Source organism: Theropithecus gelada, chromosome 16 (assembly GCF_003255815.1).
Source record: "Theropithecus gelada isolate Dixy chromosome 16, Tgel_1.0, whole genome shotgun sequence".
Taxonomy (NCBI): domain Eukaryota; kingdom Metazoa; phylum Chordata; class Mammalia; order Primates; family Cercopithecidae; genus Theropithecus; species Theropithecus gelada.
In genome coordinates, this window is record NC_037684.1 from 65,795,497 (window position 1) to 65,819,892 (window position 24,396).

General features: G+C 44.5%; 1 protein-coding gene across 1 annotated transcript in view; it reads right to left on the bottom strand.

The window, feature by feature from the left end:
- Positions 1-24,396, bottom strand: part of STX8 (syntaxin 8) — a 330,835-nt gene that overhangs the window by 235,708 nt on the left and 70,731 nt on the right. Inside the window, exon 6 of the mRNA XM_025363339.1 lies at positions 10,576-10,668. Coding sequence (XP_025219124.1) covers positions 10,576-10,668 — 93 coding nt within the window. The remainder of the gene's footprint in view (positions 1-10,575; positions 10,669-24,396) is intronic.

Sequence of the window (24,396 nt, forward strand, 5' to 3'; positions counted from 1 at the left end):
CCTCCCGAGTAGCTGGGACTACTCGGGAGGCTGAGGCAGGAGAATGGTGTGAACCCGGGAGGCGGAGCTTGCAGTGAGCTGAGATCCGGCCACTGCACTCCAGCCTGGGCGATAGAGCGAGACTCCGTCTCAAAAAAAAAAAAAAAAAAAAAAAAGAAAAAGAAAAACAAATATCATTTTCCCAGGAAAGGCTTTTCTAACCCTCAAACTATGCCAGTTCTCCTGTTCCACATTCGAATAGGTCCCTGTGTTACCACCATCTCTAACTGTGTATCTGTGCAGTATCTGTCCAGCAGCTGCCTCCCTGATGAGAACAGAAACTCCAGGAGGGGAAGGAGCCATGTCTGTTGCCACGGCTGTATATGTGGATTCTGGCACAGTGCTTAGCACATAATGGGCATTCAATATTTGTTTAGCGAATAAACAATTTGGAGAATGTACTGAGGAAGCAAATATGTTATTTGGATTTAGGAAAAATACCTTACTATGTTTATTAAAGCTTTTTCTTATTAGGAAAAGAAAAAGTTTATTTAATCTAGAAAAAGGATAGCTACGGAGCTAGTCAGTAAAACGTTCAAACATATGTGTACAAATGTGGACAGGAGAAAGGTGAGCTGCTGCCACTGCTGCTGACTTTGCACATCAACTTCCGGGAAGATCTTAGAAAGTACAGGTGACTCTCTAGGTCACAGATCACTAAATGGGAGTCCTTCCAAAGGATGGAAAGATGGCATGGGGTAGGGGAGAAGGATGACCTCATAAACTCATTCCAGTCCAAAATTCTCTGAGACAAAGCAATTTGCAAGTTTATTTGTGAATGAAATGCAGACTTGAGAAGCCACTCCATGAATCCTAGCAGCCAGCCAAAGTCCACTGAATGAAACCTCAATAAAGAAAACCTGAATTCAGACCAACACAGCCACGTAGAGAAAACCATTTCCTCACCTGACATCAATGTCTGTCTATATTCCACATTTGGAGGGGGCAGGTGTTAGGTTCCTATGCCAATTTCTTTTTCCTTTTTTTTTTTTTTTTTTGGAGACAGTGTCTCACTCTGTCACCCAGGCTGGAGTGCAGTGGCATGATCTCAGCTCACTGTAAGCTCTGCCTCCCGGGTTCACGCCATTCCCCTGCCTCAGCCTCCTGAGTAGTTGGGACTACAGGCGCCAGCCACTACGCCTGGCTAACTTTTTGTATTTTTAGTACAGACGGGTTTCACTGTGTTAGCCAGGATGGTCTCAATTTCCTCACCTTGTGATCTGCCTGCCTTGGCCTCCCAAAATGCTGGGATTACAGGCGTGAGCCACTGCGCCCGGCCTCCTATGCCAATTTCTAAAAGCCTGCTTGACCCATGAAGTGCCTCATGCCACCAAGAAATGCACTCAAAGTCCTCAGCATAGCTCTTCTGGGTTACAGCTCTGGGCTGTGGACGACGGTGTCTCCCTGCTCACGTTCCACCTGCCAAGCAGTCACAGGAACTCCCTCCACTTCAAATCATTCCATATTTCCTTTAAAGGACAGTGTTCAGAGTCAGCAGCGTAGCATCCTGCTTCAGTCACTGCACTGCCTGATTCTTCCGTGTGAAACTCCCTCTGTCTCCCCTTTGTGAGGGCATTTGGGATCACACTTAGGGTTCACTGGGATAACCCGGGATAATCTATCCATCACGGCAACCTGAACTCTGCCCATCTGCAAAGTCTCTTTGGCCATATAAGGCAACATTCACAGATTCCAGGGATCGGGACTAGGATATCTTTGGGGGTCATTATTCAGCCTACCACGCTCTTCTTCTAATTTTTCAACATAAAAATTCAGCTGAGCAGTTCTAACAGCCCCTTACCATGGTAATTCACTGATGTCTATGCGGAAGCTTTATCTGATCCTTTTTTGGAGGCGCACAGTCGTATTTTATCCTTTGAGGAGCACAGTCATATTTTCTAGCACGTTCAAAGGACACGCTGGTCTCCTCAATTCCAGGACTGACGCTATGGAGACAAGTGGTTTTCCTGGTCACTCTGGTTCCCAGTGTGGCACACAAAGCAGACAGGAGATGCCCGCCTGGCCCGTGGTGCCTACACTGTAAGATCTCAATAATCCAGCATCTTGGGCACAGGCAGAGTGGGAATGGCAAGTACTTTTAGGCAAAAATAAGAGACTGGCCCCCTTTGGTAAGGTATCGCCCTATGTCTGCCAGTTTCTACAGTGGGGCTGAATCGCTATTTCATGAGCAATAGTCTCATCTTCATCAATGCCAAACAAACAAAATGCTTTAATGCAATTTAGCAACCATGTTAGTAAACACTTTCTACATGTTCACTTTAGGTAGCTATGGTGATCCTGATTTCTGGAAAAACATGTAAAATAACAGTTTCTGAAGCCTTATTCGTATTCATTAATTTAACAAACATCATCAAGCACTATTTGCCACGTGAGTTAGCACTAGAGATCTAACAATGAATAGGATAGAGTGCCTCCCTTCAAGGGGCTTCCAGTGCAGTGGAGAACACAGACAAGTAAATGTCAATCAGTGAGCGAGGGATGCTATGACTGGGGAAATACAGGATTCTAGGGGAGCACGAAAGAAGGAAAAATTTCTTAGAGAAAATGATGCCCAACCTAAGCTAAAAAATATATAAGACAGTAGCTAAAGCAAGATGTATGAAGGGTTGAAGGAGGGAGCAGAGAGGGAGGAATAGTAACTGGCGGAGGGGGAAGGTGTTCCAGGCACTGGGAAAAGCTTAATGAAAGCATCAGAGGGTCAGGCGTGGTGGCTCACGCCTGTAATCCTAACACTTTGGGAGGCCAAGGTGGTAGAATGCTTGAGCTCAGGAGTTTGGGACCAGCCTGGGCAACATGGTGAAATCCTGTCTCTACTAAAAATACAAAAAAAAAAATATCAGCTGGGCGTGGTGGTGCGTGCCTGTAATCCCATCTACTCGGGAGGCTGAGGCATAAGAATCGCTTGAACCTGAGAGGTGGAGGTTTTAGTGAGGCGAGATCATGCCACTGCACTCCAGCCTGGGCAATAGAGCGAGATTCTGTCTCAAAAAAAAAAAAAAAAAGAAAGTATCAGAGGCCAGGCCTAGCATTCCGGTGCAACTGATGAAGTGGGTCAATATGGTGGGGTGTATAATTCCAGTGACAGGGAATGCAATGACTAGACCACTGAGAACCAGTCTGGACTTTATCAGGAAGACATTGGGAGACCAACTTAAAATTAATAATGTAGCTGGGTGTGGTGGCACATGCCTGTGGTCCCGGCTACCGGGGAGGCTGAAGCAGGAAGATTGCTTAAGCCCAGGAATTCAAGTCCAGCCTGGGCAACATGGCAAGGCACTGTCTCTTAGAAAAAAATCTAATAACGTAATAAGATCTGTGTTCTGAAGACAACACTCTGATACAAGGCAGAGAAAGGCTGAGAAGGAAGTAAGACACGAGGCAAGGTAGCAGGCTACTGCAGTAATCTAGCTAAAGGATGACAGTGACCCAGACGACAGGGGTGATGAGGAACCAGTATGAACAGATTCTGGTGATATACAGCAAGCACAGCCAACAGGACTGGGTGACTCACCTCATGAGGAACAAGTAACTGGGCAGACAGAGAAGGCATTCATGGAGAGGGGAGCATTGGGCCTGGCTTCTATTACATATATGCATATACCTATTCTGCTTCATAAATAGAACAGAAATAACTCTCAGTAAAAAATGTAGGCCTGCTGTTGTTCAAATTAGAAAGGAGAACAATGAGTAAACCAGATAGTGGGTCAGGCGCGGTGGCTCACGCCTGTAATCCCAGCACTTTGGGAGGCTGAGGCGGGCGGATCACCTGAGGTCAGGAGAGTGAGATCAGCCTGACCAACATGAAGAAACTCCGTCTCTACTAAAAATACAAAATGAGTCAGGCGTGGTGGCGCACGCCTGTAATCCCAGCTACTCGGGAGGCTGAGGCAGGAGAATCACTTGAACCCGGGAGGTAGAGGTTGCGGTGAGCCGAGATGGTGCCATTGCACTGCAGCCTGAGCAACAAGAGTGAAACTCTGTCTCAAAAAAAAACTACATAGTAACTCAGAGACAAAAAATAGGCATCTTAGAGGCTTCATCCAGGAGTTCTAAATCTGACCAGTAGGAGTTGCAGCAAGAGAAAATACAGAAAAACAGAAGGGAGGGAATGACAAAAGAATTTCTCAGAATGGAATCTCTAGATTGTAAGGGGTGTCAAGTGTCCAACACAATGAATGAAAATATACCTGCTTTGAGGCATGCTCATAAATAAAAGATCCTAACATGTTCCAGAGAGAAGGAAATAAGTCACCTATACAAGGTCAAGAATAATGATAATGAAGGGCCTAAAACGAACAAGACCCCAGTGGCAATGGGTATAGTACAGTATGCACCGAGATCTTAGATTCCAAACAGCATTTCCCAATAAAAGGAACCAGGGATCCTTGAAGGAACAGCAGATTCCAGGGATAGGATAGAGAAAAAAGGAGAGCTTGGGACATTTTATGCTTCCAGAAAGCGAGGAATTGCTCATAGATTGTCAGGGAAACATCCCAAAGGATTGGCCAATTTGGGATATTTGGGCATCAAAAGGATGGCGGAGACCTGCACGCACCAACAGAGATTTGTTCTTGGTGCGACGTCATCCATCAGATCGTGCCTCTGTGATTATCTGTGGTGTGATTCTTTGCGGTGGCTCAGACCAAAAGGTCTCAGCACACCAGTTCTGTTCATTTTCTTGTCTTAGTGTTCTTTTTAAGAAGCCCTGCGGGGGGTGGTGGCTCAAGCCTGCAGTCCCGATACTGCGGGAGGCTGAGGTGGGAGGATTGCTTGAGCTCAGGAACTCAAGACCACCCTGGGCAACACAGGGGCACTGGACCCCCATCTCTATAAAAAATAAGTTGAAATTAGCCAGGTGCTGTGGTGCAGGCCTGTAGTCCTAGATACTCAGGAGGCTGAGGTGGGAGGATCACTTGAGCCTGGGAGATGGAGGATGCAGTGAGCCGTGACTGTGCCACTACACTCCAGCCTGGGCAACAGAGTGAGACCAGAACCACAACTCTGGGTTCTGGAGCAGTGCTGGGTGGTCAGTCATGAGCCCTGTGTGCCCTCCCACCCATAGAGGCCACCTGGAACTGAAGAGCACTAGAATTTGTGGCTGCAAGAGGGGACGTCATCCACTCAGCGCTCCACTCGCCACGCCCCTAGTCAGTGGCCATTAGGGTCTGTCATCACTGGGATTTTCACTTAACTGCTGATCCGTTTCCTCGCTTGGCTTGGTCACTGGCAGAGGAACAGGGTAATTACTGGGGTTGGTCGGGCCCTTTTTAATTCTCTATGAGAAGATTAGAAACTGAATTCCAAAACTGAAGATAATTCAACCTTTCAGCTTTGTGGTTATGCTCTAAGTACAACGTATTTTGTTAGTAAGATTTCGAGACTTGATTCCAAAATGACCTAGCCTATTGTTTTCCTCATTTAATGAAAACCAAGAGAATAATTCAGCAGGCCGGTCAATCACATGCAGATATCTGCAGTCAATGTGCTGCCCTTTTCCAGCCCCCTGACTCCCTATCGCTCAGGTCACCATAAAACTCCAGACGGGGCTGCAACCCCATTCTTAACACCTACAGCTATCACGGCCTTTTTTTCACTCTAACAAAAGGAATAAAAGCTGATGATGGTCCTGGCAGGGATATAGTTTTTTATCCTCAGTGAGTCTGTGTTCCTGTGACAGAAAATGGCTGACTCTGCCCTATCTCCAAGGAGCGAATGTGCACATTAGCAAACCACCAGCATAGCTGCCTTCTCTCCGGGAGGCCACCGCAGAGGAAACCAAGTTTGCATTGGCAACGAATGGAAAAATACCTCCTATGTGTATATGTACACATGTAGCCATCCGGGTATGAAATGGAGATGAGGATAGGGGAGGCGTGGAGGAAGCAGCAAAAGGGATGGGGGCAAAATGTGTGAGTCGAAGGACCTCTGACGGTGACTGTGATGCTGTGCATATACATGTCACCATGTGGATGTGCTTCTGTGCATGTGAGGGGTTTAGATCTGTAATGTAAGCGTATGAGAACCAATACAAAGTACAGCACTAAATACATTCTCCGCATATTCAACAAGGGCACTGGTCTCAAATTTGGCAGCACCTTGAAATCATCTGGGAAGCTTCAAACACTACTGATGCTTGGGCCCCACCCTGGAGGTTGTGATTCACTTGGTATAAATTACTGTGGTAGGCCGGGCACAGTGGCTCATGCCTGTAATCCCAGCATTTTGGGAGGCTGAGGCGGGTGGATCACCTGAGGTCAGGAGTTTGAAAACAGCCTGGCCAACAGGATGAAACCTCGTCACTACTAAAAATAGAAAATTAGCCGGGCGTGGTGGCGGGCGCTTCTAATCCCAGCTACTTAGGAGGCTGAGTCAGGAGAATCGCTTGAACCGGGGAGGTGGAGGTTGCAATGAGCTGAGATCACACCACTGCACTCCAGCCTGGGCAACAAGGGCGAAACTCCGTCTTAAAAAAAAAAAAAAAAAAAAAATTACTGTGGTAGACAGAACAATGGCTCCCTAAAGATGTCCAGATCGTAGTCCCTGGTGTCTGTGAATATGTTAGGTTAAATGGCAAAGGAGCCATTAAGCTTGTAGATGGAATATGCGGTGCTCATCAGCTGACCTCAAAATGGGGAAGTGATCCTGGATTATCTGGGTGGGCCCAATGCCATCACATGGGTCCTTAAAAGTAAAAGAGGGAGGCAGCAGTCAGAGGTAGAAGTGATGCCATATGAGAAGGACTCAACCTATTGTTGTCTTTGAAGACGGAGGAAGAGGTCATGGGCCAAGGCATGTGGCTGGACCTCTCAAAGATGGAAAATCAAAGACACGAATTCTCCCCTACATCGTCCAGAAGGAACAGCCACTCTGCCCATGCCTTAGTTTTAGCCCAGTGTGACTCACATCAAACTTCTGGCCCACAGAACTGTAAGACATTAACAGCGTGAGAGTGTGTGTGTGTGTGTGTGTGTGTATGTGGTGAGACAGAGTCTCGCTCAGTCACCCAAGGTGGAGTGCAGTGGTGTGATCTCAGCTCACTGCAACCTCTGCCTCCTGGGTTCAAGCAATTCTCCTACCTCAGCCACCCGAGTAGCTGGGACTACAGGCACCCGCCACCACACCTTGCTAATTTTTGTATGTTTAGTAGAGGTGGGGTTTCACCATGTTGGCTAGGCTGGTCTCAAACTCCTGACCTCAAATGATCCACCCACCTCGGCCTCCCAAAGTGCTGGGATTACAGGCGCGAGCCACTGCACCCAGCCTTGCGTTGTTTTAAGCCACAAAACTGGTGGTAATTTGTTACAACAGCAACAGGAAACTAACATACTTCAACCTGAGGAAGCTAATTTTACAAATCAAATTTAAAAAATGAAAACAACAACAACAATAAAAAACTAACACAGGTATGGTCTGGTCTCTCAGAGTTTTAAAAGCACCCCAGATGATTCTAATATGCAGCAAAGTATGATAATGACTAAACCAGAGGAAAGACAAGATAAAGACATGTGGCGTGATTGCCTTGTGCTGGACAAAGAAACAGTGCTTTCATCTGGGAACTTAGTAAATCATCCCATCAAATTATGCACCATCACTTATTAGCCATCCACCCACAGGCACTGCAGCTTACCTGCACGTATATCACAATACATGATCATCAATTTGGTGGCCAGAGACCTTTCTAGTCTCACCCACTGAATAGGCTAAATTTCCTTGGGATGAGGAACAATTGCATATCAGATAGGCAGATTTTCTATAAAGCTTACTTTCCTTTATTTTTTTTTTTTGAAATGAAGTCTTTTGCCCAGGCTGGAGCGCAGTAGCATGATCTCGGCTCACTGCAACCTCTGCCTTTCAGGTTCAAGCAATTCTCCTGCCTCAGCCTCCCAAGTAACGGGGATTACAAGCACACGCCACCATGCCCGGCTAATTTTTTGGTATCTTTAGTAGAGACGGGGTTTCACATGTTGGCCAGGCTGCTCTCAAACTCCTGACCTCGTGATCCACCCGCCTCAGCCTCCTAAAGTGCTGGGATTACAGGAATGAGCCACCGTGGCTGGCCTATAAAGCTTACTTTCTTTTTTTTTTTTTTTTTTTTTTTTTTTGAGACGGAGTCTCGCTCTGTCACCCAGGCTGGAGTGCAGTGGCCGGATCTCAGCTCACTGCAAGCTCCACCTCCCGGGTATACGCCATTCTCCTGCCTCAGCCTCCCGAGTAGCTGGGACTACAGGCGCCCACCACCTTGCCCGGCTAGTTTTGTGTAGTTTTTAGTAGAGGCGGGGTTTCACCATGTTAGCCAGGATGGTCTCGATCTCCTGACCTCGTGATCCGCCCGTCTCGGCCTCCCAAAGTGCTGGGATTATAGGCTTGAGCCACCGCACCCGGCCTAGCTTACTTTCTTATCAATACTATCACTTAAGGAACTGACCAATAACTGAATTATATGCAAATACATAAATTGGCCTGTTCATGTTGGTACCATGAGGACAAGAACTAAGCTGTCCTCTCTGTGCTGAAACTATTAGAATTGTAAAGAGAGAAGGCTTCTCCATTGGGTTTAGTAACCTATTTATTTATGACATGATAAACAGATGGAATTGATTTATGACCCATAAATGGAACAGCACTGTGGGAATAAATTAACTTATTCTTCCCAAGGATGGAGAACAGAAGTGCCTGCTGTAGGATTCTGAGAAGTGCAGCCCTCTCCTCAGAGCGGGTGTTCATCTATCCCCAGGGCTTCGATGCTTGCTCATACATGATGATAGCTTCTCTTTCTTTTTGAGATGGAGTCTTGCTCTGTCACCCAGGCTGGAGTGCAATGGTGCAATCTCGGCTCACCACAACCTCCACGTCCTGGGTTCTAGCAATTCTCCCGCCTCAGCCTCCCGAGTAGCTGGGATTACAGGCGCACACCACCACACCCAGCTAATTTTTCGTATTTTTAATAGAGATAGGGTTTCACCGTGTTGGCCAGGCTGGTCTCGAATTCCTGATCTTGTGATCCACCTGCCTTGGTCTCCCAAAGTGTTGGAATTACAAGCATGAGCCACTGCGCCCACCTGACAACCTTTCTTGAAAGCCATTCCATCATGGTAGTATTACTAAAAGCTAAAACCTTAGATGGAATCTTTTACCTTTTCTTTTTCTCTTCCTACTTTGTCTTCTTTAGAGAGGAAGCTGGTTTAGCAGCAAAAGCAGTCACGTTAGAATCAGAAGACGTGAGCTGGAGTTTAGCTCTGTCACTCACAAATGATGTGGCCTCAGGGGGCCCAAAGCCACTCTGAGTTTTGCCTCTCACACATGAGGAGGGTACCGCCTTCGTGATGTTGTATGGAGATTAAATGAAATGACACAGATGAAAGGGCTTAGCACATAGTGGAGGCTTTCCGTAAATGCCAGCTTCATTGCCACTCAACGACTCCACGCTGCCACATGTCACCTCTACCCTGCAGCTGCTCCCATCTCTTCTCTTTGGCTCTGCCCTCCCCCTGAGCTCTGGTACGTCTCCCACTGCCAACCGGACACCTCCACTCGGATCTCTCGCCGGCATCTCTAATTAGACACATGCAAATCGGACTTACCATCTCACCCCCAAACCAGTGTCTCCTCTCAAGTTCCCTGACTTCGTCCCTCACAGTAAAATCACTGGCAATCCCGTGCACCCATATTTCTTCCCCATTCCCACTCCTACAACCTATCCAGGCCCTCCTCAAGCACAAGAGCCTTGCAGATGCCTCCACATCTTAAACTCTCTCCAATCCATCCTGCTTGCAGTTTGCAAATTCAGATTTTTCCAACCAGACTTGTCACATCAAACACTGAACAAAGATATTCAAACCCTTTTCTGCCCTGAAGCCTGGTACACAGGATCGAAGAAGAGCAAACCCCACCGGGTGTGGGGATGACATGAGGCCCATGCAGCCTCAGTGTACAAAGTGCTGAGCAATTGCATATCACTGCCACATAAAAGAAAAGCTCTTGGGATGAATGGATCATAAAACACAGTATTGTTAAAAGTAGCTACTGAGAACGGAAAACTTTTTAACCAAATTTCTTTGCATAGTATTTAACAACTATAATCTAAATCTGCCACAACCCCCACTCCAATGCATTAAACTGTAACAATCATTGACATTAAACCACTTTACATGTGAGTATAATATGTACTCCCATATCATACATGTGAGTATAATATGCACTCCCATATCATACATGTGAGTATAATATGCACTCCCATATCATACATGTGAGTATAATATGTACTCACATATCATACATGTGAGTATATGTACTCACATATCATACATGTGAGTATAATATGTACTCACATATCATAGATGTGAGTATAATATGTACTCACATATCATACATGTGAGTATAATATGTACTCACATATCATACATGTGAGTATAATATGTACATGAATGAGTATAATATTAAACTCATTCAACGAATGCTCCAGCCTTTAGCATTTATGTCAACGGAAAATCTGGTCAATCTCAGACTTATTCTTACCATTTTGTTCATCCAATTCATTCCCAATTTCCTGCCCCATTTGTTTTTGGCGACTTATGATGGAAGAAAGGGCATCAAGGCCTGCGTCCTGTTCTGAAAGAAAAAAGAAAAACAAGTAACTAGAAACTAGAAGAAAACAACTTAAAATCCATAAGTATACCCAGGCATGTAACACAACTTAATACATAAATCAGTCAGGAGAAAAGAGATAAAAGAGTTAACATTACTTGAACAAAATTTAAAAATTAAACACCTACCTGACACCTTAAACTAAACTGCTTTCCAAAAGAATTAAGATTTTTAAATATGAAAAACAAAGTAAGATTTGGAAACATGAACATTTAAACTTTCTGATACTTAATATATAAAGAGCATGTACAAATCAATAAGAAAAAGACTAAATATCCCAATTTATTTATTTTTTATTATTTATTTATTTTTTTTTTGAGACGGAGTCTCTGTCACCCAGGCTGGAGTGCAGTGGCGTGATCTCGGCTCACTGCAAGCTCCACCTCCTAGGTTCACACCATTCTCCTGCCTCAGCTCCCCAAGTAGCTGGGACTACAGGCACCCGCCACCACGCCCGGCTAATTTTTTGTATTTTTAGTAGAGACGGGGTTTCACCGTGGTCTCAATCTCCTGACCTCATGATCCACCTGCCTCAGCCTCCCAAAGTGCTGGGATTACAGGCGTGAGCCACAGCGCCTAGCATATCCCAATTTTTTAATCAGCAGAGGATACAGGCAAGAACTTCACAATAAAAAAGAAAATGAACAAATAAAAGCTTTGAAATCGCTACTAATTCTTTAAAAAAACAAAAAACAACTTCCTTTGGCTTATCAGATTTATAAGGATTAGAAAGAATGACAATACCTAAGCTTAATTAAATTGTGACTATCTAGAAGCTCCCAAGTACTACATAATAGGTGAATAAGTTTTACTGATGGCCATATTTCTCAAGTGTAGACTGTGACCACCTTTTTACCTGCCAATTCTAAGTCTAGGAATGTATGTAAGAAAACATTCAGATAGCATGCAGTGATAGATATACAAGGATATTCCCTGACACATTTGTTTCCTGTGCCAGGTATCAACTTAGTGCCTCTCAGCTCCAAATTCACTGTTTTTGGCTGTTCTATGAAAAGGAACAAACTGGGCACAGTGGCTCATGTAATCCCAGACACTTTGGGAAGCCAAGGCAGGAGGTTCACTTGAAGCCAGGAGTTCAAAACCATCCTGGGTCAAAAGTAAGACCTCACCTCTACAAAATTTTCTTAAAATAATTAGCCAGGCAGCTGGGCGTGGTGGCTCATGCCTGTAATCCCAGCACTTTGGGAGGCCGAGGTAGGCAGATCATGAGCTCAGGAGATCGAGACCATCCTGGCTAACACAGTGAAACCCTGTCTCTACTAAAAATACAAAAATTAGCCGGGCCTGGTGGCGGGCGCCTGTAGTCCCAGATACTGGGGAGGCTAAGGCAGAAGAATGGTGTGAACCCGGGAGGCGGAGCTTGCGGTGAGCTGAGATTGCACCACTGCACTCCAGCCTAGGTGAGTGAGACTCCATCTCAAAAATAAATAAATAAATTAATTAATTAATTAATTGGACAGGTACGACGGCATGTACTTGTAGTGTCAGCTACTTGGGAGGCTGAGGTGAGAGGACTGGTTGATCATCCAGGAGTTTGAGGCTGCAGTGAGCCATGATCACGCCACTGCACCCCAGCCTGGGTGATAGAGGGAGGCTCTGTCTCTACATAAAAAATAAAAGTAATTTAAAAAAATTTTTAAAAAGAAAATGAACCAAGGCCCCTTGAAGATTTTTTTCCTTTGTCAGAGTCTTTGCTTCCTGGCTCCAGCCTGCTCTCTTGGCAGGCTCCTTTAGCAACTGCAGCTCCTTCAGTGCCTGGCCCCTTCAGTGCACAGTGGACAGCAACACCCAGAACCAGCAGCTTCTCCCAGCACACACCCTCCTGGGGCAGGTTGATAACAGAGGCACCTCCATGGAGGTTCTTCCCCATGAAGAGTTGCCCCCAGCATCCCAGAGGGCAGATCTCCAGGAGGTTCTGATAGCAGGGCACCACTGGGGCTTCCGTGAAATTCAGGGACCCTCAGCTGAGCCCTCTCTCAGCCCTGGGGGCCTGGGGCTCCTCCCTGGACACTCTGTCTCAGGCTAAGACTTGGCGACTGCAGCTTATCCCTGCTAGTTCTGTATTCTTCAGAGTTATTCTGACCTCTTGTTAGCTAATACCTCATTACTCTAATCTCTGTTATAGTTAACAATTTACATTCAACTTTCCCTGTCAAGTTTCTCTCTCCCGATCAGACCCAGAGTGATATGTTTATAACAGTGAAAAATTAGAAAGTACCTAAATGCCCGACAGAGATTTCTTTAAAAATTTATAGTATATCCATATAGTAAAACACTATATAGCCATTGAAAATCACATCGTTTATATATATTTTGATGTTGAAAGAAGTTCATATGTTCTTAAGTAGAAAAGCAGGAAGCTGGGCGCAATGGCTCACGCCTGCAATCCCAGCACTTTAGGGGGCTGAAGCGGGCAGATCACTTGAGCCCAGGAGTTTGAGACCAGACTGGGCAACAATGTCCATCTCTACTGAAAATACAAAAATTATCTGGGTGTGGTGACGCATGCCTATAGTCCCCGCTACTCAGAGAAGGATGGATCACTTGAGCGTGGGAGGTAGAGGTCACAGTGAGCCGAGATCGCGCCACCGCACTCCAGCCTGGGTAACAGAGTGAGAACCTGTCCCGAAAAAAAAAAAGATACAAAACAAAGTATAGTAAAACAGCTTTTGTTTTAAAAATGAAAATGTATTACTTTGAAACTTTTTGCAAATTTAAAGAGCAAAGTGAGTTTTTGGAAATTTAAAGAAAAAGGTGAGTTTAACTCAAGTCAGTCAAGATCTTTTCTTTAAAATTTAATATTTTTTTTTTAACTGAGGGTCTCGGTCATCTCTTCGTAAAACTTTTCTTCTTCTAATTTCAGGTGCTTTGAGAACACTGTGACGCTGAGTGTAATGACTCTTGTTCACCACGCAACACGCCACGTGAAGGTAACATTATACCCCTCGCAGCTTCATTTGTCTACAGGGTTTTTGAAATGACTGTTTCACATAAAGGCATATCTACAAAAGCAGAAATCACAAAGGTCTTACTCAAGGTCGCATTAACATTTACTTATATTTTTTTCCAAGTCTTTTTATGGAATTAAACCATTAAACTTAGCTCTTTAATTCATCTGGAATTTATTTAAACTAACGGTGTGAGGTAAGAACCCCTTCGTGACATTGTTTGACACTCTGAACTTTTTTTTAACTATACAAATAACCTGCCGTCTTTAGGGATCATTCAAAAGGACCATTTTATAGTAAAATCACTTTATAATGAGGTCCTCTTGGTCTTTAATAACAACCTCTTGGATGGCCTCCAAGATAAATCCATCCTCAACCAAGTGCTCCTATAGGATGACTGATGTTATAGTAAAATTCTAAATGCATCTGATGAATAATCTATATATATAGGACTGAGGGTCAAGTGTCAATGTGGATTAAAAGATAAAACCATTTAAAAAGGGGAAAGGAGATTCCTCCAGTTTCCATTAGGAAAACAGTCATTAAACTCCTAAAATTGCTTTATTTAGTAGAGACATAGATTATGAATGAAAAATACACTAATTGCACTCTTTTTTTTTTTTTTTTTTTTGAGACGGAGTCTCGCTTTGTCGCCCGGGCTGGAGTGCAGTGGCCGGATCTCAGCTCACTGCAAGCTCCGCCTCCCGGGTTTACGCCATTCTCCTGCCTCAGCCTCCAGAGTAGCTGGGACCACAGGTGCCCGCCACCTCACCCGGCTAGTTTTTTGTATTTTTTAGTAGAGACGGGGTTTCACCGTGTTAGCCAGGATGGTCTCGATCTCCTGACCTTGTGATCCACCCGTCTCAGCCTCCCAAAGTGCTGGGATTACAGGCTTGAGCCACCGCGCCCGGCCACTAATTGCACTCTTTAATCTCAAACTTGACTCATTATCTGACTTAGCAACCTGATGATCATCTACTACACAGGAGAAAGAGCTGAAAGTTCGGTTCCACTCTAATAATTTTTATAAGCTTAGCAATTCTCTCCACATCTTTAAGTGCTGCAATAAATTTTCATTTCACAATCCAAAGACACAGAAGATTCAGATAATCAAGATGCTGCAGAGGTAATAATAATCACTTTCACAATCTGGGCTTCCCCAAGTCCGGAAGAGGCATTTCTAGCGGGAGGTAGTATGGCAATCTTGGAGACAAGGATCCAAACACAGTGCAGCTGACTGTAAAAATATAAATAATCAAGAACCATGCATGGGCATGGTGGTGTGCGCCTGTAGTCTCAGCTATTCGGGAAGCTAAGACAGGAAGACTGCTTGAGCCCAGAAGTTCAAGTCCAGCCTGGGCAATACAGCAAGATGCCTGTTTCAAAAAGAAAAAAAGAAGAAGAAACCATACCACGTAGTTTCTTTTTTTCTTTTTTTTTTGAGACAGAGTTTCGCTCTTGTTGCCCAGGCTGGAGTACAATAGCATGATCTTGGCTCACTGTAAGCTCCACCTTCCGGGTTCAAGCAATTCTCCTGTCTCAGTCTCCCCGGTGGCTGGGATTACAGGCGTCCGCCACCACGCCTAGCAAATTTTTGTATTTTTAGTAGAGACGAGGTTTTGTCATGTTGGCCAGGCTGGTCTCGAACTCCTGACCTCAGGTGATCCACCCGCCTCGGCCTCCCAAAGTGCTGGGATTACAGGTGTGAGCCACCACGCCCGGCCACCATGTAGTTTCTTACCAACAAAACTACCATCATGTCATAACTGCTAAAATCTGCCCTACTCTTTCACATAATCCAAGTCACTATGATATCACAAGAGGATACTCTATTAGTCATTATTCTATTTTACAATGATTTGAATTTTTAAAAATGATGGATCATTGTTACAGATAGAATAATATCCCCCATGTCTAAGATGTCCACGTCCTAATCCCTGGATCCTATGAATATATCCCCTCACATGGCAAAAGGGACTTTGCAGATGTAATTAAGGTTAAAGAATCTGAGATGGGGGAGTAGCCGGCATCATCCAGGTGGACCCAGTATAATCACATGAGTCCTGAAAAGCAGAGAACCTTTCCCGGCTGCTGTCAGAGACAGTATGAAGAAGGGTCAGAGAGAGATAACTCGCTGGCTTTGAAGATGGAAGAAGGGATGTGGGAGGCCTCTAGAAGCTAGACAAAGGGAATGAATTCTCCAGAATGAGCTTCCAGAAAGGAATCAAGCTAACAGCTTGATCTGAGCCCTGTGGGACCTGCATTGGACTTCTCGCCTACAGAACTGTAAGATCATAAATGGGTTTTAAGTCACTGAGTTTGTGCTAATTTATTAAAGCAGCAATAGAAAACCAATACAATCTTTTTAAAAAAAATCTCTGAAATTATTAGGTGTTGGATACTTCCCATCTGTAGACGTTCAGAAATGCAGGATCTGGACTGTGGGAAACTAAAGGGCAAAGGCAGCTTCAAAGAAGAAACTGCGCAGAAGGAAAAAGAAGAGTTGGAAAAAGAACGTATATATTAAAGCAATTTAAGAGACATAACTAGTTGCAATGTATGGGCCATATTTAGATCCTGAATTGAACTATCTAAAAGAAAACATCACAGCACGATCAGGGAAACCTGGACGCTGAGTGTTTGATTAGATTCAGGAAATACTGTTAACTTCTTAAGGGTGACAATGGCATGTGACTATAGTTTTCCAAACATATTTTAGACATATATTCTCGAATATCCACTGATGAAATGATACGATGTCTGGGATTTGCTTCCAAAATAACCTAGGGGCCGGGTAGGATGGGTAGGTTACTGGATGGTATATACATGTGAACAGATGGGCTATAAGTTGAAAATCACTGAGGCTGGAGGATGAGTAGGACAAAGTCATTATCTGACACTCTCTACTACTTTTACGTGTTTGAATTTTTCCATAGTAAAAAGTTATCAGGCCGGGCACGGGGGCTCATGCCTATAATCCCAGCACTTTGGGAGGCCAAGGCGGGTGGATCACCTGAGGTCAGGAGTTCGAGACCAGCCTGGCCAACATGGTGAAACCCCGTCTCTACTAAAAATACAAAAAAAAGTTAGCCAGGCCTGGTGGCGGGTGCCTGTAATCTCAGCTACTCGGCAGGCTGAGGCAGAAGAATTGCTTGAACCCGGGAGGTGGAGGTTGCAGTGAGCCAAGATCGTGCCATTGTACTCCAGCCTGGGTGACAGAGCAAGACTGTCTTTTTTTTTTTTTTTTTTTTTTTAAAAAAGGGACATCCCTAAGAGCTGCAACCACAGTTCCTGGATTGAGTACAAGATCCAGACCCCAACGGCTGTCTTCTCCTATGTCTTTGACATACATGAGCCTTCTTCTTTTCCTACTTCTTTGCCCCAGATCTGAGCCCAGCTAGTGGCACGGAGCACCAACATATTTAAATCAAGGACTGAAATGTACAACACTTGTTTAAATCAATGAATGACCACAGAGGGCCCTCTAGGTTTACAAAAGAAAGGAATACAGTCTCTGCTAGAGAGAAAGCCTCCTGGCCAATACTAGAGAGCCCTCTGAGTTTACACAGTCAAAAACGTAGTTGATGTCGTGTTGCCCAATGCCCACAGAGAAGCAATGAACCTTTCACGTTTAACATATACATGAACGAAAGAGAAGAAAATTAGGTCGCCCGGGTGCAGTGGCTCATGCCTGTAATCCTAACACTTTGGGAGGCTGAGGCGGGTGGATCATCTGAGGTCATGAGTTCGAGACCAGCCTGGCCAAAGTGGCCAAATCCCGTCTCTACTAAAAATATAAATATTAGCCAGATGCGTTGGCATGTGCCTGTAGTCCCAGCAACTTGGGAGGCTGAGGCTGGAGAATCGCTTGAACCCAGGAGGTGGAGGTTGTAGTGAGTTGAGATTGCACCATTGCACTCCAGCCTGGGTGACAGAGTGAGACTCCATCTCAAAAAAAAAAAAAAGAAAAGAAAAAGAAAAAAAAATTAGGTCAAGCTAGATAAAAAGTTAATCATTTGGGAGGCCAAGACAGGTGGATCATAAGGTCAGGAGATCGAGACCATCCTGGCTAACATGGTGAAACCCCGTCTCTACTAAAAATACAAAAATTAGCCGGGCGTGGTGGCGGGTGCCTGTAGTCCCAGCTACACGGGAGGCTGAGGCAGGAGAATGGCATGAACCCGGAAAACGGAGCTTGCAGTGAGTGGAGATCACGCCACTGCACTCCAGCCTGGGCGACAGAGCGAGACTCCATCTCAAAAAACAAAAAAAAGTTAATCACTATGTTAGAAGACTCAGAGCAAGTTTAAGAACAGATGTTTTTATTTTTAAGATTTTAAGAAAGGAATCCTTCCAGTGTCAGTGACAGCTACAAGAAAGGGTATCTTCGAAGAGAGTTGTCCGTGAAGCTGTGACTGCAAGGGTTCAAAGATTAGCTACTAAGATTCCCCGGTGTGAAATGGAGTCTGACTAGCCACCTTCCACAGCCCTATTTCACATGCGAACACCGACAGACCTAAGAACGCAGACATCTAGAACGACTGTACAATTTCCTGCTAGAGTCTGGAAAGAACATGTATAGAAAAACCATAGGACTAGATGGAGCTGATGAAGAAACCCCATCAACAGAGACCTCCTGGGTAAAGGCGGAATGACACTTCATACTTCCCCAAGGTCCGCGATCCATCCGACTCAGGGACAAGGGTCTACAATAACTAAAACGTTTTGAAACAAGCAACAAGTACCTTTGTTTCTTCTAACTCAGGGATCTTTCGGGCAATTAAGTGATTGTCATCACCCACCCATCTTCTGCCTAATGCCCATTTCACGCTTCAAATTACAGCTTAAGGGGCACAGAAGCCAAACTGGCTAATTTGTTATGATGAGGCCTCACTTCTAGGTTAGACAAGGAAGATATTCCCTGCCCTTCGGACTATGTTCTACCAGTGAACTGTTATTTTGGGATGATTTTCAAAGTTTCTAAGGGTCAGCTAGAGTGCAGAATGGCTAAGGGATTCCACAGGCTAAAGGAAGTTAGAAATGACCTTTTATGGCTCTTTATTTTCATTTAATGCAGGACCTGGCAATGACGCAGACAAAGCCATAGCAACCTCAGCACATTGTCAAGATTCTTGAGGCAGAGAAAAGGCTAATAAGCGTTCTGTGTGAAGATTACTTCTGTTTTTGTATTTGTCCTTGAAAGCTCGCTAGCAAAGAGGAATACGGCATTTCTTTTTTTTTTTCTTTTTTTTCTCAAAACAGAGTCTTGCCCTGTCACCAGGCTGGAGTGCAGTGGCGTGATCTCAGCTCACTGCAAGCTCCGCCTCCCAAGTTCAAGCCATTCTCCTGCCTCAGCCTCCCGAGTAGCTGGGACTACAGGTGCCCGCCACCACGTCCAGCTATTTTTTGTATTTTTAGTAGAGATGGGGTTTCACCATGTTGGCCAGGATGGTCTCAATCTCTTGACCTTGTGATCCGCTTGCCTCAGCCTCCCCAAGTGCTGGTGTGAGCCACCGGAATATAGCATTTCAAAACACAAAGGTAAGATCAGTGGAAAGAAACTGACCTGCAATGTGCATTGCCACTCCCCCTAAACTCCACCCACACCCCACCGGCCAGCAGGCTTCCCAAGGGTGAGAATCTTCATAAGGAAGCTCTGTTCTGGAGACTGTGACAAACACTTTGAGGAGCATCCTCTCACACCAACCTAAAGCAACCCCTGAAAGTAGCACCTTCTCCGGGACAAGCATCCTCTTCCCGACTGAAAACAGCTTCTCTTGTCAAAATGCAACAATGCCAGAAAATGCATGAGTATCAGCTATAAGGTGCTCCATTCAGGAACTGTGAATCCTGAAGAGTGAATGGTTGTGCTGCATGTAAAGCTGTGTTGCGGCCGGGCGCGGTGGCTCAAGCCTGTAATCCCGGCACTTTGGGAGGCCGAGATGGGTGGATCACGAGGTCAGGAGATCGAGACCATCCTGGCTAACACGGTGAAACCCCATCTCTACTAAAAAATACAAAAAACTAGCCGGGCGAGGTGGCGGGCGCCTGTAGTCCCAGCTACTCGGGAGGCTGAGGCAGGAGAATGGCGTGAACCCAGGAGGCGGAGCTTGCAGTGAGCCGAGATCCGGCCACTGCACTCCAGCCTGGGCGGCAGAGCTAGACTCTGTCTCAAAAAAAAAAAAAAGCTGTGTTGCTTTTCACTTTTTCACTTTCCTTCAAATATGGTAATGGGTGAAGTATGTAAAACTGAAGATGTAAGAGAGTCACAGTGTTCACTGACTGGATAATTTCACTGTGAAAAAGGAACTCAAAATAGAATTAGATTTCTGCGTCTGCCCAAGAGGGACTGACAGGCGCCAGACTTCCTTCTGGCCTGAAACAACTGGAAAAACAAAACGAAATAGGGTAAATATACAAAACAACAGTTTTAAGACATGGACATAAGGAAATGAAGGGCGGTGACCTCTGAGAGACGAGAAACAAACGAGGTGAGTTCTAAGACTGCCCCAGATTACTGCCTCACAAGAGTTCCCAAGCCATGGTGTGGGCATGGGAGAATGCAGGTGAAGCCCAGCATTTTCCTTGAGTTGAGAAAAGTTCAAAGAGGCCATGGTGGTTAGAGGATGTAGGGCACAGGACCAGAGAGGACTGCAGAGAGAGCACTCTGCAGACCTGCACAACGGCCACTTTGATTCTCGAGCTGAGTGCCGTTCAGAAATTAGTGAGTTTGGCAAGGCTGCATGATCCAAGATCAATATACAAAGATCAGTTGTATTTTGATACACAAGCAACAATTAGAAATTGACCTTTTTAAAATGCTACTTAGAATAAAAGATATGAAGGCCGGGCACGGTGGCTCATGCCTGTAATCCCAGCACTTTGGGAGGCCGAGGCGGGCAGATCACGAGGTCAGGAGATCGAGACCATCCTGGCTAACATGGTGAAACCCCGTCTCTATCTAAAAAAATACAAAAAACTAGCCGAGCGTGGTGGAGGGCACCTGTAGGCCCAGCTGTTCGGGAGGCTGAGGCAGGAAAATGTCGTGAACCTGGGAGGCAGAGCTTGCAGTGAGCCGAGATCTCACCACTGCACTCCAGCCTGGGCGACAGAGCGAGACTCCGCCTCAAAAAAAAAAGATATGAAATACTTAGGAATAAATAGGATAAAAGATATATAAAGACATGTATAGCAAAAATTAAAAAGCATTGCTGAGAGAATTTGAGACTCAATAGTGTTAAAATATCAGTTCTCCTCAAACTAATCTAAAAATTCAATGTAATCTCAATCAAATGCCCAGGAAGCTTTCTTTTGTAAAATTAAAAAGAGATTCTAAAATTCACATGGAAATGCAAAAGACCTAGAATATCCAATAAAATTGTAAAAATAAACGAAGCTGGATGACCTGTACTATCTCACTTAATGACTCATCATAAAGGTAAAATAATTAATACAGTGTGGCACTGGTATAAAGATAAACAAATAGACTGGTATAAAGATAAACTCTGCCTTTTTCCAGAAAAGAACAGAACAGAAATAGGCCCATACACGCAGCGGCTCACACCTGTAATCCCAGCACTATGGGAGGCCAAGGTGGGCGGGTCACCTGAGGTCAGGAGTTTGAGATCAGCCTGGCCAACATGGAGAAACCCCATCTCTACTAAAAATACAAAACTTAGCTGGGCATGGTGGTACTCGCCTGTAATCCCAGCTACTCGGGAGGCTGAGGCAGGAGAATCGCTTGAACCTGGGAGACGGAGGTTGCAGTAAGCCAGGATCACACCACTGCTCTCCAGTCTGGGCAAGAGTCTCAAAAAAACAAACAGGCTAGGTGCGGTGGCTCAAGCCTGTAATCCCAGCACTTTGGGAGGCCGAGGTGGGCGGATCACAAGGTCAGGAGATCGAGACCATCCTGGCTAACACAGTGAAACCCCATCTCTACTAAAAATACAAAAAAGTAGCCGGATGTGGTGGCGGGCGCCTGCAGTCCCAGCTACTCGGGAGGCTGAGGCAAGAGAAATGCGTGAACCTGGGAGGCGGAGCTTGCAGTGAGCAGAGACTGCACCACTGCACTCTAGCCTGGGTGACACAGCGAGACACCGTCTCAAAAACAAACAAAAACCAACAAAACATGATGAGCTATCACCTCACACCTGTCAGAATGGCTATGCTCAAAAGGAAAAAAGATAAGTGCTGGCAAGAATGTGGAGAAAAGGGAATCCCCGCACACTGTTGGTGAGGATGTAAATTTACTGCAGCCATTATGGAAAACAGTATGGAGGTTCTTCAAAAAAATTAAAAGTGATCCCAGCAGTCCCACTGCTGGGATTTGTAGGCAAAGAAAACCAGACAAATACCACATGATCTCACTTATACGTGGAATCTGAAAAAGGTGAACTCAGAGAAGCAGAGAGCAGAGGAGTGGTTACCAAGCCCCTGGGGGTTCGGGGAGAGATGAGGAGACGCGGGTCACAGAATACAAAATTTCAGTTAGACAGAAAGAATAAGCTCAAAAGATCTGCTGTACAATAGAGTGACTAATACGCTTAAAAACTGCTAAGAGAGTAGATATGAAGTGTTCTCACCACAAATAAATATGCATGTGAGCTAATACACAATTAGATTGACTTGCCCATTCTACTATGTATACATATTTCAAAGCAACATATTGCAAACCATAAATATAATTTTTTCTTGCAAATTAAAAATTGTTTTAAATTTAAAAAGTCATACAGCTACTATACGACTCAGTCATTCCACTTGTAGGTATTTACCTCAGGAAAAAAAATGCAAATTTATGTCCATACAAAGACTTATACATGAATGCAAATAGCAGCTTTCTTTGTAACAGCCAAAAACTGAAAACCACCCAAATATTAATCAACAGGTGAATGGATACACAGATTGAGGTAAATCCACACAATGGAATACAAATCTATAATGTAAGAGTGAAACACAAGCCAGGCATGGTGGCTCACGCCTATAATCCTAGCACTTTGGGAGGCTGAGTCGGGTGGATCGCTTGAGGTCAGGAGTTCAAGACCAGCCTGGCCAACATGGTGAAACCCCATCTCTACTAAAAATACAAAAAAAATTAACTGGGCATGATGGCGGGCGCCTGTAATCCCAGCCACTCGGGAAGCTGAGGCAGGAGAATTGCTTGAACCCAGGAGGGTGGAGGTTGTGGTGAGCCAAGATCATACCACTGCACTCCAGCCTAGGCAACAAAGCCAGACTGTGTCTCAAAAAAAAAAGAGAGTGAAATACTGATATACATAACCAGTTCAATGAATCTTAAAATAATTATGCTTAGACAAAGAAGCCACAGCCCCTTCTTCCCCAAAAGATAGATACTGTATAGTTCTATTTACATAAAATTATAGAAAATAGAAACTAATTTATAGTGACAAAAAGCAGTTCAGCCGTTGTCTGAGCATGGCAGGGAGGAACAATAGGAAGAATTACAAAGAGGCATGAAGAAAACTTTTGGAAGTAACAATTAGGTTCATTATTTTTATTGTAGTGATGGTTTCACAGGCATATCTGCATGCCAAAGCTTATCAAATCATATACTTCAAACATGGGCCATTTATGATCACATCAACTATATATCAATAAAACTGATTTTAGATTTATTTTCTCCTCCTCCTCCTCCTTCCTCTTCCTTTTTATTTGTTAATTTTTTTAAAGATGGGACTTTACTATGTTGCCTAGGCTAGTGTCAAACTCCTACACTCAAGCTATCCTGTCACCTTGGCCTCCCAAAGTGTCAGGAGTACAGGTGTGTGCCACCAGGCCTGGCAATAAAGCTGATTTTAAAAAGCAGAATTAGAAAGAATAATATAGCTGTACATACTGACATTTTATAAAGTTCATAACACATGGTAAGTCTTTTTTTTTTTCCTTTGAGCTGAAGTCTCACTCAGTCATCCAGGCTGGAGTGCAGTGACACGCTATATCAGTTCACTGCAACCTCTGCCTCCTGGGTCCAAGTGATTCTCCTGCCTCAGGCTTCCGAGTAGCTGAGTTTACAGGTGCGTGCCACCACACGCAGCTAATTATTTTATTTTTAGTAGAGACTGGGTGTCACCATATTGGCCAGGCTGGTCTCTAACTCCTGATCTCAGGTGATCCACCCGCCTTGGCCTCCCAAAGTGCTGGGATTGCAGGCGTGAGCCACCACACCCAGGCGACACATACTAAGTTTTAAAAAGGTGTGGAATTATATATATATGGAGAGAGCTAACTATCTCATGATTTCATTTATGTAAAGTAAGTATATTTATATTGAATATATGTATGTGAATATATACAAAAGGTCTAAGGAAATACGTATTAATCTGTTTCCAGTTTGAGATTGGAGAACCAATATGGAGGGCTTTCATCTTATACATTCCTATATTGTTTACACTTTGTATAACAATCATGCATTACTTCTGAAATTTTACAAATATAAGAAAGTTAAAAAAAAAAAAAAAAAGTAAAAAAGCCACAGGGCAAAAGATAAAAAAGAAAAGCCAAATTGACATATTTTATAACAACAACAACAACCAAAAAATGGAGTCTTGCGTTTGGAGACTAATTCCCAGTCGTGAAGCTAAAGCACAGAGCATAGGCATCAAATTCACTCGGACTTCGACTCAGATCTGCCGTCTCTGCTGTTGCCCAGTGGAAAGTCACCACTTCCATGAGCCACCGAGATGAGTGACAGCAACTGTCTATT